Raw genomic sequence first — 18259 nt, 5'->3', positions numbered from 1 at the left:
CTGAAATGGACCGCGCCATTGACTAACTAAAATCTGCTCTAAAGTCAATGGTTTTGTAATGGAGAGTTTTTGTTAATTAAAGAGTGCATTAGTTATGCGCCTATGCGGGTAAAAAACATGCGTACACATCGCTTAATACACACAGGATGTACAGCAATACACAAATACCTTTATATATGAAAAATTAAAGCATTAAAATGTTAAAAAAAATGATTATTTTTAACAAAAATATGATAAACATGGGGAACTTTGAGATCTGGCTCTGTTTATTCATGACAATCTGCATCTCTATAATGTCATTATTATTAGCAGTGTTAATTATTATATGCAGATTTATATTTGTTTTAATAAACACAAGTTTAGATTTGTCCAGCTGTGGGGTTTTGGAGACGTCTGCATCACCATATGTGGCATAAGAACAGGATGTGTTTGGATATAACTCAGTTTATTGACCACACTTCATTATCATTGTTCATTTATTCCTTTGCTGGAGATTAGAACTGAATTTAGAAATAGTTTTGAAGCAAATCTTTGTGTTTAACAAACGAAATCAAACATGTAGGCTGATGGATGTCTTCAGTGGAGTGTACAACACTGTTTCCTTACTTAAATGAACTATGCCAAACTGTGAACTGTAAGTTCAGAAACACAGGATACAGAACTCTCATGACAGCACACACACACACACACACACACACCTTTTTATGGTTCTTGTAGACATTGCGATGGGCGAACTCTTTCCAGCAGAGCTTACACTTGTACGGTTTGTCCTCGCTGTGGATGATCTTATGAGCCGTGGCCTGATCCAGACGCTTAAAGCTGCGGCTGCAGATCTCACAGGTGTACGGACGCTTCTCTACACACGCACACACACACACACACTCAAGATCATCTCAGCACACAACTGTATACTCATATATAACATTAAGGTACATGGGGCAACTTTTAGAGCACTGTTGGCGACTGATGTTGGTCTACTTTCCTATTGAGTATAAGCAACAAAGCTGTTTCTGGATTGGTTTGTACTGAAATCATTGGCAATTATTTGAAATCTTCCAATCAGAATGCTCACAGCGAATCACATGACCGTATTGGAGCTTTCAAAAAATAAATCCAAGATGTCAGTTGGTCAGCGGATGTGGAGTGAGACAGGGAGCGTGATCTTATTCATTCATTTTCCTTTGGCTAAGTCCCTTTATTAATCTGGGGTCGCCACAGCGTAATGAACCGCCAATCATTCCAGCATATGTTTTACGCAGCGGATGCCCTTCTAGCTGCAACCCATCACTGGGAAACACCCATACACTCTCACATTCACACACATACACTACAAACAATTTAGCTTACCCAATTCACCTGTTGACCATTTCAATGTGGCGATGTCATTGGCCCATGAACATTTCCTGCTTGTTGTCAAACTATTTCATAACTGTAACAAGAGCCAGTTTAATCATATCTTAACCTTAAAAAAGCCATCACAACATTATTTAGCAATAAGTGGACCCCTTTGGATTCTTGAAAGCTCCGGAAATTAAAAATGTAACACAGGAAATACGTTAGGACTATTGTTATTGTTTACATCCCTCAAAATTCACCTATAGCGCATGTGTTTGGACTGTGGAGGAAACCGGAGCACCTGAAGGAAACCCACGCCAACATGGAGAGAACATGCAAACTCCACACAGAAATGCCAACTGACCAAGCCGAGGCTCGAACCAGCGACCTTCTTGCTGTGAGGCGATTGTGCTACCCACTGCGCCACGTGCTGCCCCGAGCGTGTACTCTTAGCTTAATATTCTGGCAAGTTGAACAGGATTATGTAATTTAATGATGCAAACAGCTGTCCAATTTAAAGGCGCAGTAACCTGTTTGTCAGTGTTAACGCCTTCCATTGACATTGAATGGAGTGACGTCAAGCATTGCTGAACTGAATTGCTTTGTCGAGTCGCGTTGCCTCTGTTGTTTGCTGCAGAAGTTGAAAAACTTTAATCAAATTGAAGTTTAAATTAATTAAACTAGCAACTCCTAACCAAGAATCTGAAAAACGTACAACTTTTCAAGCTCCAAAGAGGCGTCATCCAATCAGATCGCTTCCTGCAAATACTAGTGCAGATGCTAGCCAATCATGTTTGTGCATTGCCAGAGAATGGCGATATGTCGAAATGGAGGTAAAGCTTATTATCACGGTTGGTAATCACCCAGTGCTGTATGATCAATCTTTATACACTACTAATACAACTTCAGTGCCTTGATTGTGTGTCGCGGTCCAAGCTGGATGTGATTGGCTGTCGTCACTATGATGTTCGCCTCAGTGAGTACGTTTACATGGATATTATACAATTAAGACAATACTCTAATTAAGAGTCTACCAGGCTTAGTGGTTAGCACTGTCGCCTCACAGTAAGAAGGTTGCTGGTTCGAGTCCCTACTGGGTCAGTTGGCATTTCTATGTGTAGTTTCCGGGTGCTCCGGTTTCCCCCACAGTCCAAACACATGCAGTATAGGTGAACTGGGTGAACTAAAAGGACTGTAGTGTACGAGTGTGTTTGTGTGTGTGAGAATGTGAAAGTGTATGGATGTTTCCCAGTACTGGGTTGCGGCATCCGCTGCACAAAACATATGCTGGAATAGTTAGCGGTTCATTCCGCCGTGGCAATCAGGGACTAAACCGAAAGAAAAATTATTGAATGAATGAAGGGTCTACCATGTAATCAGAGATTTTTGATGACCTTAATCCGGCTAAAGTCATAATCAAACTAAAGCGAAATGGAATTAAGACATTGAGTATTCCTGTTTCAGTGGCATTATTGAAGTGCAGTACAGACATGTAAACACCGCAATCAAACTATTACAGTCATGTAGGACTTTTCGCTACATTTTGCGACAGGATGCACAAACGGCAGTTGTCAGGCATCTGATGCCAATCTAATGAGAATGGCTTCAAGCAACAGAGCAGATTTTTGGTGCGAGTAGGAAACCATGATTATATTCTCATCCAGTACCTCTGAGTTTGTCAAGGGGGCATGAATGAAAAGTCAGTGAATGAAACCCAATAGTATATGACAGCAGAGGTGGCTTGTTGCTTGAGAATTTGTATCTGCCGTCGTCTGTTTGCATGCGTAGTGTAAGAAATTAACTGCAGTTGAACTCGTTAGGGTGCCATTAGAAACACGAACAGGAAACTAGTGTCAAACGGTGAGGTAATGACGTTAAACTACACCATGTAAAACAGGAATATGAAAGGAACATTCAAAAATCAGATCATGTAAACACCTTAATCACATTATTGTCTTATTCAGATTAAGGTAAATAATTAGTTTACTGATGTCCATGTAAACATGGTCAGTGTGAGCTTCTGAAAGAACAGAGCGCAAGCGTAAGCCTCTTATATAGGTCTAATATTTCAATGTGTTTGTTTTGTGCTTCCTGTTGTGCGTTCATTATTTTCGATTTATTAATAAGCGGTGGAGAAAGTGGAGGTGGTTTGGAGGGAGTGTATTGAAGGAATGTTTACTTATGATATGAATTGGTAACAGATTTGCTCCTGTCTGAATGGTTGTTGCCCTAATGTCCGATACGCTAAATAGTTGCCATGTTTCTCATCTGGTTGCCCATCAAGGTCAATATTGTCAAAAGTTGCTCTATAAGTCGCTGTGTGTATCATCACCTTTACTGTGTGAATTTACCTGAGTGTGTGATCATGTGTCTCTTCAGCTGATTGGTGGAGATGAACTTTTTATCACAGGCGTCACAGTCAAATACCTCATGAACCTGAAAATGCAGCAAAATATAATTATTGTGCAATTTATACACCTTCAAAACTATAAGAGCAAGTCTCAGGGGCATTATTCAAACAGAATGTGTTGTTTTCCATTCCAGTGAGCTACTTTTACAATGTAAACATGCAATTGATGAACATGCATGACCATTACACTCATGTCTCGCGTCGTACACAGAGCAATTCGGAGGAGCAGGAGTTCCAGTTAAAATAAAATTATCAAGTTAATAATTTAATAACTGAAGCATAACAGTGCAAATAAATAAATTACAATTTAAATGGACAAATTAAAAGAAACCTTTTTGTAAATGTGTTTTTAAGTGAAGCTTATTTATAAACTAATTTCGAGAGGATCACGTGCTTATGATGGAACACGGCTGGTCCTGCATTAGCCAATTTATGATTTACCAATCAGACGATGTATGAGTGTGTGCGAATGTGAAAATATATGGATGTTTCCCAGTACTGGATTGTGGCTGGAAGGGCATCCGCAGCATAAAACATAGGATGGATAAGTTGGCGGTTCATTCCGCTGTGGCGACCTCTGATAAATCAGAGACTAAGCCGAAGAAAATTTAATAAATGAATAAATATATCTATTTTATGTCCATTTAAATTTAGATTTTATTTGATATGCATTTTTATGCTTCATTTATTAAACTTTTCCATGGAGCACCGCATTATTTAAACTTTGTGTCAAGTTATAAAAAAACTTCAACTTTTACACACAGCTCTCATCACTGTCAGTGCTAAAGCAGTGGACCAATCAGAAGAGCTCAGAGGCTGTGAAAGCGTTAAGCTTCTCGATTTTTACATTGAAGTATTTTGCTTGTTTAAAGGAAAAACTCATTTATTTTCACATGATATTTCTGAAAACAACACAATACTTTTTGCTCGTCTAGAAAATGCTTCTTGATTTAAGAATCTTGAGGACTAGAAACAAGACCAAAACTCTTAATAAGAAAAGCAGAAAAATGAATTCTGTCATCATTTACTCCCCCCTTCTGTCACTTCAAATGTATGACTGTCTTTAGGAAGACACAATACCACTGTCCAATTATACACAAAACATACAAAAATATCATCAGTGTTTCACTGAATAAAGAAAATCCTACTAGTATAAGCTCCATGAGGGCCCTTTTAGGCTCGAAACAACACCTTTTAAATGTCTACCATTCAGTGTCACAAATAGTGTTTAGTAACCACAAGGTGAAACACTCGTTGACAGACCAGCTCTGTGTATGAACGTAATGACCAGAACACATCTGAGCTCTTTTAATGGACCATTGAGAGCGATTCTTGAGCTCTTGGGTGGGATTTAGTTGCCTGTTCTTGGTGTGTGACCTTGAAAATATCCTTAACGCAACTCGCAGAGAATGACACACACACACACACACACACACACACGCGCACACACACACACACACACACACACAGATGGAAATGCAATTAAAGTTGTGAGCGGTATTGAATATCTCCGCTGCTAAACACAATTCTGCTCAATGAGAAGCTCTTCGGCTGAAAAAAATTGTTCCCATTTTAGTCCGTCTCAACATTACAGTCAGATTTCTCAAAGGGAATCAGGAGGTACAAATTACTATGAACGCCAGCAAGTCAGTTTCAGCTGAAAATTACAAACGGTCAATAATAAAACTGTCAAATTGTCTCTGCTACTTCATCCAGTACGCTAAAAACAAGGCGCCATACGTGTCACAGTACTTGATATGAAACCAGTGTTGAGGTACTTGTGAAACACTATCTTTCCAAGCTACAAGCTACTAATAATTTAAAGGGGATCTATTATGCAAAAATCTCTTTTAGAAGTAGTTAAAGCACAGCCGTGTGGCAGAAGTGTGTGAATATATCCAGCTTCTTATGGTCAAAATGTATTAATTGTATTTGTCATAATCAGACTTGATCATAACAGTCTGCAGAAACACTTTGATTGACATTCTCCCTTTGTACGTGTCATCAAAGAGGGAAAGCTCCGCCCACTAGTGACCATCTCTTACAGTTCTATGCATTATTTTGACGGACAGGTGTGTTAAGTGAAGAACGGGCTTGGTGATCTCAAAGTGAAGAGCGGCGGTGGTGGTGGTGGTGGTGGGGGGAGATTGGGGAGGGGGGGTAAGTGCTTGGTGATTGCGAAGTGAACTGCAGGGTGGGGGTTGTGTGTTTGTGAAGTGAAGAACGGGGGTGAGGGGGATGGCGGGGCTTGTGGGTGTTGTAATCTCGAAGTGAAGAAATGGGGGGGTGGGGGTTTGTGATTGTGAAATAAATATGGTGGCGGGTGTTCGCAAAGTAAAAAGGGGGAGGGGTGCAAAAGTGAAGGGCGGGGGTGATCGTGACGTAAAGAATGAGCGAGGGGTGTTGAGGTGGTGCAGGGGCACTTTCATTTTGAGGGGGCACTTTTTCTCTAAGAGCAAAAAAAGTTTAAAAAAAGCACCCCCTAACACACCCCCCCCCCCTCCTTCAAGCAAGTGCCTGATCTCTCCCTCGTTAGCATAAACGCAACTAAATAAGAAGCGGCCATCCTTGATTAGAGTTTTGAATCTGCCACTATGCTGTCACACAGGCATCTGTAGCTCCACCCTCTTTTGAATAAAGCACAATCTCATTTGAATTTAAAGCGACAGTCAGCAAAATGCCTTCAAAATGGACTCAAAGAGTTATAAACATTATCTGCGTGGTATTTTGAGCTGAAACATCAACGTGAAATAAAGAAAACTAAAAATATAGAAATCGCATTAAGAACATTTTTATAAATAAGAGATTAATAAACATTAAAAAGAGATGATTTGCATTAAAGGGGACCTGTTATCTGAAACTGACCCTTTTAGGCTTTGATCCTAATTGTGGCGTTTTGGTGACTGTCGCTTTAAATTCAAGTGAGATTGTTCTCTTTTCAAAGCAGGAGCTACAAATGCCTGTGTGTCAGCATAGTGGCAGATTTATAAACAAGACTAACGTCCTATGCTAATGAGGGGGAGATGGTCACTAGGGGGTGGGTCTACCCATCTCATGACTCGTACAAAGGAAGAATGTCAATCAAAGTGTTTCTGCAGACTGTTTTAATTAAGTCTGATTATAGAACATAGAATTAATTAATGTTTACCATTAGAAGCTGGATATATTCACACACCGCTGACACACAACTGTGTTTAAACACCTTATAAAAGTGATTTTTGCATAATAGCTCCCCTTTAAGTGAATAATTGTTCACTTTGAGTGTAGGTATGACCAGATTCAGGATAATGAACTTGAAACAGAGAGCCTTCTGGGAAGTGCGTGCAAGTGCATTGCATGTAGTTTTGCTCAGCTCTAAAGCTGCACATAGAAAACAATGCACTATAAAAACAGTACTGTACCGTCTTCACACGCTATACCGCTAATTGTTAGAACAAACATGTTGTTACTGGAAAAGCTGCAACATTTGAAAACAAGCGAACTACTGAGTGTTGACAATCCTGCTCAGATCGCACTGCTGAAGCTATGTAGTGGTTTTACCCAAAGTAATTGTTCAATTAAGTACTCACTGAAGTTTTATACAACTGTGGATAATCTGTCATGTTAAAAAATGTGACTATAAATCTGACGGATTTTTCCAGTGATGTTTTACTGCCATTTCAGCAAGGCTTTTCTTCTTTTTTTGCAGCAGTGGTGATTCTGTTTTGATTCTGTTGTCAAGTAAATGTTATGTTTTAAAGAATCTGTCTATGTGAGAAGCTGTAAAGATTTAAATACCATAGGGCAGGGTGGGGTAAGATGTGTCGGGGAGTAAACTGGATCACAAAAATGTAGAACTGCACTGCATAAATGTTTGAGTAGTTCACCCAAAAATGCATTATTTTATGAACACCAATTGAGATTTATTTTGTTCTGTCCCTCCAAACTAAATCAAACCTTGCTTTAAATATTTATGAAGGCAACATATAAGTGATCTGGCATGAATGGCATAGATAAATACAGGTTTTCTATAGAGCCATGCTTCATGAAACAGACTTAAAGTGATAGCTCAGCCAAAACAGAAAATGTCCTGATAATTGGCAGTGAATGGTTAACTTTGCATTTATCCTTTAGTTAGAAGTAAACAGCACATACAAATAAGTCAAAATCAACCCAGCAGGCACACAACATCATAAGATGTTGATATTAGGTTAGATTTAGCTTGTTACGTCAGGCGCCAAGAATTCAATATCGAGCCAGCATCTATGGACAACGTTATTTTGACATCCAATCAAACGACATCAAATGACGTTGATATTTGGTTGATTTTAGGTTGTGTTGGAAAGTGACCAAAATCCAACATCAAGCCAACGTCTTAAACCAACATCAAATTGATCTCAAATACTGACATTTATTCATCAGGTATGGCAACCAAAATCTGACGTCTGAAAGACGTCATCGTGGTACCATCCCCATAATGTCAAGCTGTAACATCATTAGACGTTGATATTTGGTTGATTTTAGGTTGGACACTGATGTCGGGTTCTGACGTCAAGCCGATTTTAAATTCCAAAAAAAAATGCAGTGTCCCTACGACATTGGGGTACAACATCAATCTGACATCATGTTGATGTCCTGTGCCTGCTGGGAATAGTCTTGGCTCCTGATGATACACTGTCTTGTGAAGCGAAACGATTGTTCTGTTTAAGAAACTGAACACTAGTTAAGAAAGAAAGGCACCTAATGTCATAGATGAACTGATGGTGAGTAAAATAAGAGGAAAGTTTATATATATATATATATTAATTTAATTCAACTTACAAATGTAAGGCAGCAACAAGTTTTTTTTTTTAACAGCGCACACATTTGTACTGATTTCCACACATACATGGAGCACATCAACATCATACTAGCGGTGACGAAGCAATTAATGCAACAACAACAAAACTCTGTAACTCCTTTCAGATTACATGATTTTGTCAAGACGAAATCATGATGTAGAGTGTTTTGGGGATTTGTAAACAACAAATGCATCGGGATGCAAGATCCAATCGTTTCTTCTCATATAGTGCGACACAGCACGAAAACTGATGCAGTGTCTGCAACAGTTCATGACATCCTCGCAGAAAGTCTAGCATGCTGAATTTTTCCCCCTATTGCCCACAGCTTTTAAAATGGTGAACTGAAAGAAAGAGGACTGTGCTGCTTCCATGACATGGAAGAAAGCTTTCTATGCAGCCTGGGGAGTAAGTACTAGAACTCCCATGTAGTAACAAATCACACATTCTGGGTAATTTTATATGACACAAATGGCTGCATTTTGTGTGTAAAACGAACGCTGTGGGAGGTACTGCTGATTGTTTACCTCCATAAAGATGGCTTTTTCCAACGTGATTGGTTTGCTCAGTAGCTCACCACGAATGGTGTCAGACATGGGATGTGGAGCGGACCAGGGTTTAAGTGAGATTTTGAGATTGTCAAAAATGTACACGGCAACCTTGGTGAGTGGACTTGTAAAAACAAAAACTGCATGAACGCGTAGTCCAGGGTATTTCTCGGTTCTCAAAAATGTATTCCTGGGCACATATCTCATATGATCCTGGGTTAAAGCTAACCTTTCAAACAAATAACTGCCCTCCAGCTCTGCTCAACAGTGAATATACACTACCTGACAAAAGTCTTGTCACCTCTCCAAGTTTTAGGAACAGCAAATAATAACTTGGCTTATATGAAAGGCGAAGGCCTCTAGATTATGCTTATTTTACCAAAATAAAATATTTAATCAGGACAGTAAGGTCTGACTATGCTTAGACTAGTCTTGTCACTGAACCTTCAATAATGTCCAGTATAGAATATGTGCTCATGCTGCAGTGGAAACAGAATGAATATTGTGTCTGACTCCATCATGAGCTTGGAGGACTGCATCCATACATCTCTGCAATGATTCTGGAATCTGGAATGGCAAAGAAAATCAAGATTCTTTGGATTCATCTTCAACGTCTCCTCCATCCTCCCCCCCCAGACATGCTCAATAATGTTCATCTCTGGTGACTGGGCTGGCCAATCCTGGAGCACCTTGACCTTCTTTGCTTTCAGGAGCTTTGATGTGGAGGCTGAAGTATGAGAAGGAGCGCTATCCTGCTGGAGAATTTGCCCTCTCCTGTGGTTTGTAATGTAATGGGCAGCACAAATGTCTTGATACCTCAGGCTGTTGATGTTGATCATCCACTCTGCAGATCTCTCGCACGCCCCCATACTGAATGTAACCCCAAACCATGATGTTTCCTTCACCAAACTTGACTAATTTTTGTGAGAATCTTGGTCCATGCTGGTTCCAGTAGGTCTTCTGCAGTATTTGTGATGATTGGGATGCAGTTCAACAGATGACACAGCAGAAAAATCCACCTTCTGACACTTTTCCAAATGATCATCTAGAAGTCAAGTTATTATTTGTTGCTCTTACAACTGAGATCGAAGACAAGACTTTTAGGTAGTGTACCTGTGTTTGCAAGGTCAATTAATATCAAATGATAGAAAGCAGTTGCTGTCTTCATCTCTTACGGTGCATTTCCACTGGCACGGCAGGCGTTTTCAGTTCATTCATATGGAAGTTGAGTGTAAACACCCGAGTAGTGCATTATGGGATTGAAAGGTCAGAAAGGTTGGATTTCTTGTCTTAATGCAAATATCAAGTGAAAAGCACAGGACAGCAACCAATCGCTGTGGAAAGTATAGTCAAGGCAAGAATGTTTGTGGATCACTGTGCTGAAATCACTGACACGTAGGCTACTTTAACTTGAACTACTTCTACTTTACACGAACATCGTGTGTTTATGTATTGATCATTACTTGCACGTGTGACAATGCACATGTAATAAACATATAAACGTGCTGTCTTCCACCAGATGTGTGCTCTGCTGTAAATATGACTTACCCCAGAGCAGTACTTTTGCCAGCAGCACTGAGAGCGGATTTGCCGCTGTAGTGGAAACGTACCGTTAGTGTCTTACGGAGAGAGCTGAAGCTGCGCAGCTCCATTCACAGCACTGATGGCTTATTTTCCCGTCAAATGCTTGGCAGTTGTAATCAGCTCATGCCAGTTTCTGAACCTATAGGGAAACTGTCTGCATGTGGAAGAGACTCCGCAGAAAGCCGTCGAGCTTGTGCTTTCACGGAGAAAATCATATTTGAAGGCTTTCCAGATGACACGGCTGTATGAAGGTCTGGTGCAGGGAGGAAAACTGGACATCTATTACACACACAATAATGGAGAGGGATTGGAGCCAGGAAAGAGGTCTGTGACCAAAGTGTGTGTTTGTATAGCGGGCAGCACAGGAAATCAAGTAAGGCCACAGAGATTTAAGCTTAAATGAAACTTAAAATCATCACGCAGCGGGGGAGTTTCGTTTTTGGTTAGACCTACAATACTCTAAAGTTCCTTCATCAGTATTGAGGAAGGCACATGTGTTATGTTTGCACAAAATTATTAAGACAGCATGAAGTTGGGAGAGTTGTTCTGACCTATATCTGAGTGATCCAGCTTCGAGATTGAGAATATATGTAGGACGAGACTTGATTTTGTCCAATGAGATCTCATTGGATGGTTGGATGTGTTCATGTTTGCTATTGGTGGATCTCAAGTTGATCTCTTTCTTATGACAGTAAACACCAATCAGAGAAGATATGCCGTTGAATAGGAAGGGACAGTTTTTAATTTAAGTTCCTGTGAAATAATTGTTTTTAATTTTTAAGATATTAGTATCAGTATGCTAGTCCTAAGGATAATTATGAGCTAGTGTGTTCCACAACAGTGACAACATTTACATTTAGGAGATATAAACATGCAAAGCTTGCAATTTGTCACTTCCGCCTTAATCAGGGGTGCCCAAATCTGGTCCTGGAGGTCTGGTGTCCTGCAAAGTTTAGTTCCAACCCCAATCAGACACACCAGGGCTAGCTAAACAAGTTCTTACCAGGCTTTCTAGAAACATCCTTGCAGGTATGTTGAAGCAGTTTGGAGCTAAAATCTGCAGGACACTGGACCTCCAGGACCGAGTTTGGACACCCCCGGCCTTAAAGGATAAATGATTTCTTTTTGACATCACCTCATGCTTGTTTCTTCTCAAATCTTCTGACCAATCAAACGTTCTCTAGTGTCTGACATGCCCCGCCCCTTTCAAGACACTTCTTATTTGCTTTTCATTTGATGCTCTTGAGCTGAAGCGTTCTCACTGGCAGAGCTGTGAAAAAACTAAACGCCCTTGGCTGTTTTTTTTTTAAATGAGGAGTGGAGTTACTCATAATCAGTAATTAGAGTCAAGACAACTCCCAGTTTGGTCTCCATGTTTGACAAAAGTGATTATTTTATATCTAAATCCTAATAAATGCAAGTAAAACTGTCTACTTCAATGTTTCAAATAACTAGTTTAAAATAAAATGCTAAAATATAGGTACAATTATTTTCCATCCTCATTCCACAGACTTATTCTAACTCACTTACTAAAATATTTAAAAGATTAAGTCATTATTTAAGATACTTAATTGTTTGTTATTGTACTAAATTGTATTTTAAATTATTAAAAAAATGTTTGATGATAAATGGGCAAATCCTAGATGTTTGAAAGATATCAGTCCTTCAGGCTATCAGTTATTTAGGGCAGAGCTATCAGTCGTTTAGGGCGGGGCTATCAGTCATTTAGGGCAGAGCTATCAGTTGTTTAAGGCAGGGGCTATTAGTCATTTGGGGCGGGGCTATCAGTTATTTAGGGCAGAGCTATCAGTCGTTTAGGGCGGGGCTATCAGTCATTTAGGGCAGAGCTATCAGTTGTTTAAGGCAGGGGCTATTAGTCATTTTGGGCGGGGCTATCAGTCCTTTAGGGCTGGGCTATCAGTGATTTAGGACAGAGCTATCACGCCCCATTCACACGGGGCTTCAGCGTCAACGCTTGACAGAGAGCGTGTCTGAAGTTGGAGCTGACGCGATCGTCATAGCAGCGTCAGCCAATGAAATTAGTCAGCAATAGGCCACTGTCTGAGCAAGTGTATTTGCATGGGGCGTCAGTCGTTGAGGGCGGAGCTTTCAGTCATTTAGTGCAGGCTATAAGTCATTTAGGGTGGGGCTATCAGTCATTTAGGGTGGGGCTATCAGTCATTTAGGGCGGGGCTATCGGTCGCTTAGGGTGTGGCTATCAGTCCTTTAGGGTTGGGCTATAAGTCATTTAGGACAGAGCTATCAGTCGTTAAGGGCAGGGCTATCAGTCGCTTAGGGTGCAGCTATCAGTCCTTTAGGGCGGGGCCATCAGTCTTTTGGCATGGAGCTATCCGGGTGTATCTCATTTCTGCTCTGCCTTCATCCATTTGTCACTCTTCCTCCATTTTATTAGCCAAACCCATCTTCCAACAGTCCAATCGGTTCCCAAACGACAAAATCCTGCACCGCCCTACATTTTTTTCCTCATTTCAGGACCGTTTCAATTGGATGTACATCACAATCAGGAAAAAAATTGACAATTTTCGTTTTCATAGTGACTTTAAAATAACAAGCCATTAAATCATTCAAAAATCTGTCTCTGGATTGGTGTTTGAGAGCAAGAAAGTGTCCACTAAAACAAAAGCATGTTGAAGTCCCGAACAGGTTTGGATTTGACTCTACCTATGGGACAAATTTTTACAGAACCATTAGCCTTTCCTCTGGAGACAGAGAAACAGATGCAGATGATGCTCCCGCAGACTGAAGCCAAACCCTGAGCGCTGCGACTGGAAAGAGTCCTGCGCTGATAACTGCTGATGAGTGAACGCCGACAGGAGGAAGTGCCTGCTTTACCTCAACTTTAAGCCCAGAGAGTGACGATAGCCTTTTTTTCCAGAGCGTCCGATTTTGGTTTGGTGGAGCGGTGGATACTCGGGACGCTTTCCAAACGTAAGAACATTAAACCTGCGCTGTGGTTCTTCACCTACCTCTTTGAGTCAGAAAATCGAATTACCGTCATTTGTCGCTCTCAACTCGCTCTGCCAAGCTGGAGTGCTGCGGTTTTGTTGAAAAACATCTAGAAAGTAGTATATGTTTTCTGAGGGACGCCCACACACTCAAAACGATGAATCTTTGGAGAAAATAGAGCCGGAACAGTGAAGGGAAGCTCGGTGCTGTGACTTCTGTGGTGATTTTGAAGATGTTGATGATGATGATGATAATGATGAAGATGTTTGTTTAATATTTCTCAAGTCTTTTTTTTTTTTTTTTGCAGTAGGAACCCTGACGCCAGTAGAAAGGTCGGGCAGTCTGCTCTCCACAATTCTTAAATTTCACGAGGGCCACAGGGATGAGCTTGTGAAACAAAAGACGACCTTTCTGAACACCACAACTCACACCAGCGGAAAACCTTACGTACATCAACATGAAGCCCACCTCCTACTGAGAGACACAGAGATGGACGGCATACAAGAGCTGACCAGAGACCAAGACTACATTTCTTTCATTTATTTTTTCAAAAATGATGAAATAGATTGAGGATTAAAGTACACATGAAATCAGAACTAATCCTATTGATTTCGTTAGCTCACATTGCTAGTTTTGTGGTAAACAATTCATCAGTGCAGGTCATTAGGAAAAATAAAATAGTTTGCCCTTGTAATCTTTAATTGAAATCAGAAAATGCACTTCCTGTTTGTTTTCAGTCAAATTCTCAGATTAGGTCTGTCTGAGGTATTGGGCGGGGCTAACTAACTTAACCACACCCCTCCAGCTGTCAGTTTAGACAACAAACAGAAATGCTGAGCAGGAGGAGTCTGTTAGGTTGTAATAACTCTCCCCAAACCATTTTCCAGATCTTTCTGAATGAAACACCAAGCTATATGTACAAAAAAAGTAGAGTAAAAGTAAAGAGGCCGAATGGAGGAGGCTCGTTCTTTATCCTCTCGCTGCAGATCCTCTGTTTAACTGTTTTCTCGCTAGTGAAGCGTTCGCTAAGTCCGCCATGTAAATAGCAAATGCGCCATGGAGCGACGCAACTGACTCTTAAAGGGAATGAGAGATGAGACTCTGATTGGTTTAATGCATGTTATGCTCTAAACACACCCATTACTCATTAAGAGAATAAGCTCAACCCTGTTATACCATGTGCCGGGGCGCAGAGCGTATTTATCCATCCATAAAACAGCGAAAGTGGATTCAGACACGCCCTTAATGCTTTTGCGCCATACACTATAGATCATTAAAATAGAGCCCTTTAAAGGATCTTTAACATTGAGCCATTAACACCAGCAAAAAGCAAGCTTTAAACTGAATTAAATTGTTTTAAAGAGACGATTAACTTCTCTAGCTCCTTGTGGGTGATTGGCGGATTTTTTTTGGGTCTTTTAAAGCATGCCAGATTGGGGTCGTCTGCTATATTATTCAAAACCGATCACTACGATTCAGAAGGCAAAATATGCAACTGAAAGTTTCAAACTGTGTTAAAGTCTGCATGAACCAGAAGCTGCAACCTTGTTTTTTTTTCTACTACGAACTGATTGGATGTAGTAAAGTAGAAATTTTATTCAGAAAGATGGGGAAAAGGGTTTGGGGAAAGCCTGACAGACTCCTCCTGCACATCATTTCTGTTTGTTGTCTGAACTGACAGCTGGAGGGGAGTGGTTAAGTATGTTAGCCACGCCCAATATCTCAGACAGACCTAATCTGAGAATTGAACTGAAAACAAACAGGAAGTCCATTTCCAGATTTCAATTTAAAGATTACAAGGGCAATAACTCTCCCCAAACCCTTTTCCAGATCTTTCTGAATGAAACACCTAGCTATGCGTACAGAAAAAGTAGAGTAAAAGTAAAGAGGCCGAATGGAGGAGGCTCGTTCTTTATCCTCTCGCTGCAGATGCTCTGTTTAACTGTTTTCTCGCTAGTGAAGCGTTCGCTAAGTCCGCCATGTAAATAGCAAATGCGCCATGGAGTGACGCAACTGACTCTTAAAGGGAATGGGAGATGAGACTCTGATTGGTTTAATGCACGTTATGCTCTAAACACACCCATTACTCATTAAGAGAATAAGCTCAACCCTGTTATACCATGTGCCGGGGCGCAGAGCGTATTTATCCATCTTTAAAATAGCGAAAGTGGATTCAGACCAACCTTAACGCTTTTGCTCCCTACACTTTAGATCATTAAAATAGAGCCCTTTAAAGGATCTTTAACATTGAGCCATTAACACCCGCAAAAAGCAAGTTTAAACTGAATTGAATTGTTTTAAAGAGCCGATTAAGTTCTCTCGCTCCTTGTGGGTGATTGGCGGATTTTTTTTGGGTCTTTTAAAGCATGCCAGATTGGGGTTGTCTGCTATATCATTCAAAACCGATCACTACGATTCAGCAGGCAAAATATGCAACTGAAAGTTTCAAACTGTGTTAAAGTCTGCATGAACCAGAAGCTGCGACCTTGTTTTTTTTCTACTGCGAGCTGATTGGATGTAGTAAAGTGGGCATTTCATTCAGAAAGATGGGGAAAAGGGTTTGGGGAGAGTTATTACAGCCTGACAGACTCCTCCTGCACATCATTTCTGTTTGTTGTCTGAACTGACAGCTGGAGGGGCGTGGTTAAGTATGTTAGCCACACCCATTACCTCAGACAGACCTAATCTAAGAATTGAACTGAAAACAAACAGGAAATCCATTTCCAGATTTCAATTAAAGATTACAAGAGCAAACTATTTTATTTTTCTATTTTATTTTATTTTTATTGTTCGCCACAAAACTAGCAATGTGAGCTAACAAAATCAATATGGTTAGTTCTGATTTCATGTGTGCTTTAAGAACTATATTTCTGAACATGTTGCAATATGAATAATTCCTTTAGTTTCAATCTAAGACAGGGCTATTGGGAAAGGACAGACGGATAGATGGCATGACCAAGGAGAAAGATTAAGGACGAAATGGAAGAGCGAAAGGTAAGAAGCGTGAGTGATAAGAGGAGATTAATTAATGGAGGGATGATCTGACCTTGCGGTGCTCCTGCAGGTTGAGCGAGGATGAGCACTTCTTATTGCAGATGGTGCACACCAACTTTCTGCGAGCACCACCTACACACACACACACACAGATCATACATCACACGATGGCATGAGGAGATGCTAATGGAGACACTGCATCAGCTGAAAACAAACATCAGGAAGCTCTTAACATAAATCTGCTCCTGCTTCAGCATGAACTACACCACAAAAAGACAAAACAGCTATATTTAACAAGGGTTGAAGGTCAGCTTAAGTGTATTTCCCGTAAAAAAAAAGGGGAAGTAGATACAAAATCCCTCAATGACACTTCTTAAAGCACTGGAATTTTAAAAGCCTCTAAAAAGGCCATAATCTACACTTTGAAGCCTTTTATTTTGTAATAAATCCACTTTAAGGTTAGTCTAGGTTTCTGCTGCGAAATAAAACAACTGTTGATATTTAAAGGAGCAGTAGAATGAAAATCTGGAAATATCTAGATGAAGCTGAATAATAAGAGTTCTTTAAATGGAAATGGCCACACGGTGAGCCTCAACCACCATTGTTTCCTTGTTCTCATGTGCAGGTGTCAAAATCCCAGCTAGAAACACACTGGATCATTAATAGGCATGCCTGAGAATGCGTTTGATTAGCCACAACATTTCCTAGTTAATGAATAAAACAATTCAATTCTTTTCCACATTTTTAAGTTTATCTAAGATCAAACATTTTAAATACAGTTGAAGTTTTATTCGCTTTATACAGTTGAAGTCATAATTATTTCTCAAATGTTCCCCAAATGATGTTTAACAGGGCAAGGAACTGTTCGCAGTATTTCCTATAATATTTTTTTCTTCTGGAGAAAGTCTTATTTGTTTTATTTCGGCTAGAATAAAAGCAGGCTTTATTAAAAAATAAAATAAGGTCAATAAGCAATATATATAAGCCCCCCTTAAGCAATATATAGATATTTTATTGTCTACAGAACAAACTATTGGGTTTAGAAATGTGCTGAAATAAATATTCTTTCCGTTAAACCGAAATTGGGGAAAAAATATATATGGGGGGGGGGGTAACTTCAACTGTATGTGGGACTCTTATTTTGAAAACGGGAGATGCAGTGAGAGTTTTGTGAAACAGGCAGCCACGCTTCTCATCTATCACAGCATGTCAGATTGCGAAATGTGGGATATATGAATAAAAAAATAATATTCAGTGCTTACAAAGAGGCTTGAGGTTCTTTAAATGTATCTAGTTACTTTAATGTGTAATTTGTGAATTTTGCCGCATGACGAGGCAACAAACACCTATAGACTGATGAATATAAATGTTTTTTAATATTCGCGTTCATGCATCGTGTCATATCGCTCAGTTACTGTCATTTTTCAGGATGACAATAAACTTTATGCAGAGCTTTATATTCATTCCTGCCTGTTTTCATATATGTTTGAACAACAAATTACAATCAGTGATTCAGCATGTGCATTTAATAATGTTAAAGAGGTTTAATATGTATTAATTCGATTATAAACCTTATCATTTCGCAGGAGTGCAGTGAGTGCACT

At 40.0% G+C, this 18259-nt stretch overlaps 1 protein-coding gene across 1 annotated transcript in view; it reads right to left on the bottom strand.

Annotated features, from left to right (window-relative positions):
• prdm5 (PR domain containing 5) overlaps nt 1-18259 on the bottom strand; it is a 140979-nt gene that overhangs the window by 102309 nt on the left and 20411 nt on the right. The window contains exons 8-10 of the mRNA XM_056449460.1: nt 16708-16787; nt 3687-3771; nt 699-856 (exon numbers count right to left, since the gene is read on the bottom strand). Coding sequence (XP_056305435.1) covers nt 699-856; nt 3687-3771; nt 16708-16787 — 323 coding nt within the window. The remainder of the gene's footprint in view (nt 1-698; nt 857-3686; nt 3772-16707; nt 16788-18259) is intronic.

The sequence above is a fragment of the Danio aesculapii genome, chromosome 23 (assembly GCF_903798145.1).
Source record: "Danio aesculapii chromosome 23, fDanAes4.1, whole genome shotgun sequence".
Classification (NCBI taxonomy): domain Eukaryota; kingdom Metazoa; phylum Chordata; class Actinopteri; order Cypriniformes; family Danionidae; genus Danio; species Danio aesculapii.
This window is presented reverse-complemented; position numbering and strand designations above follow the sequence as displayed.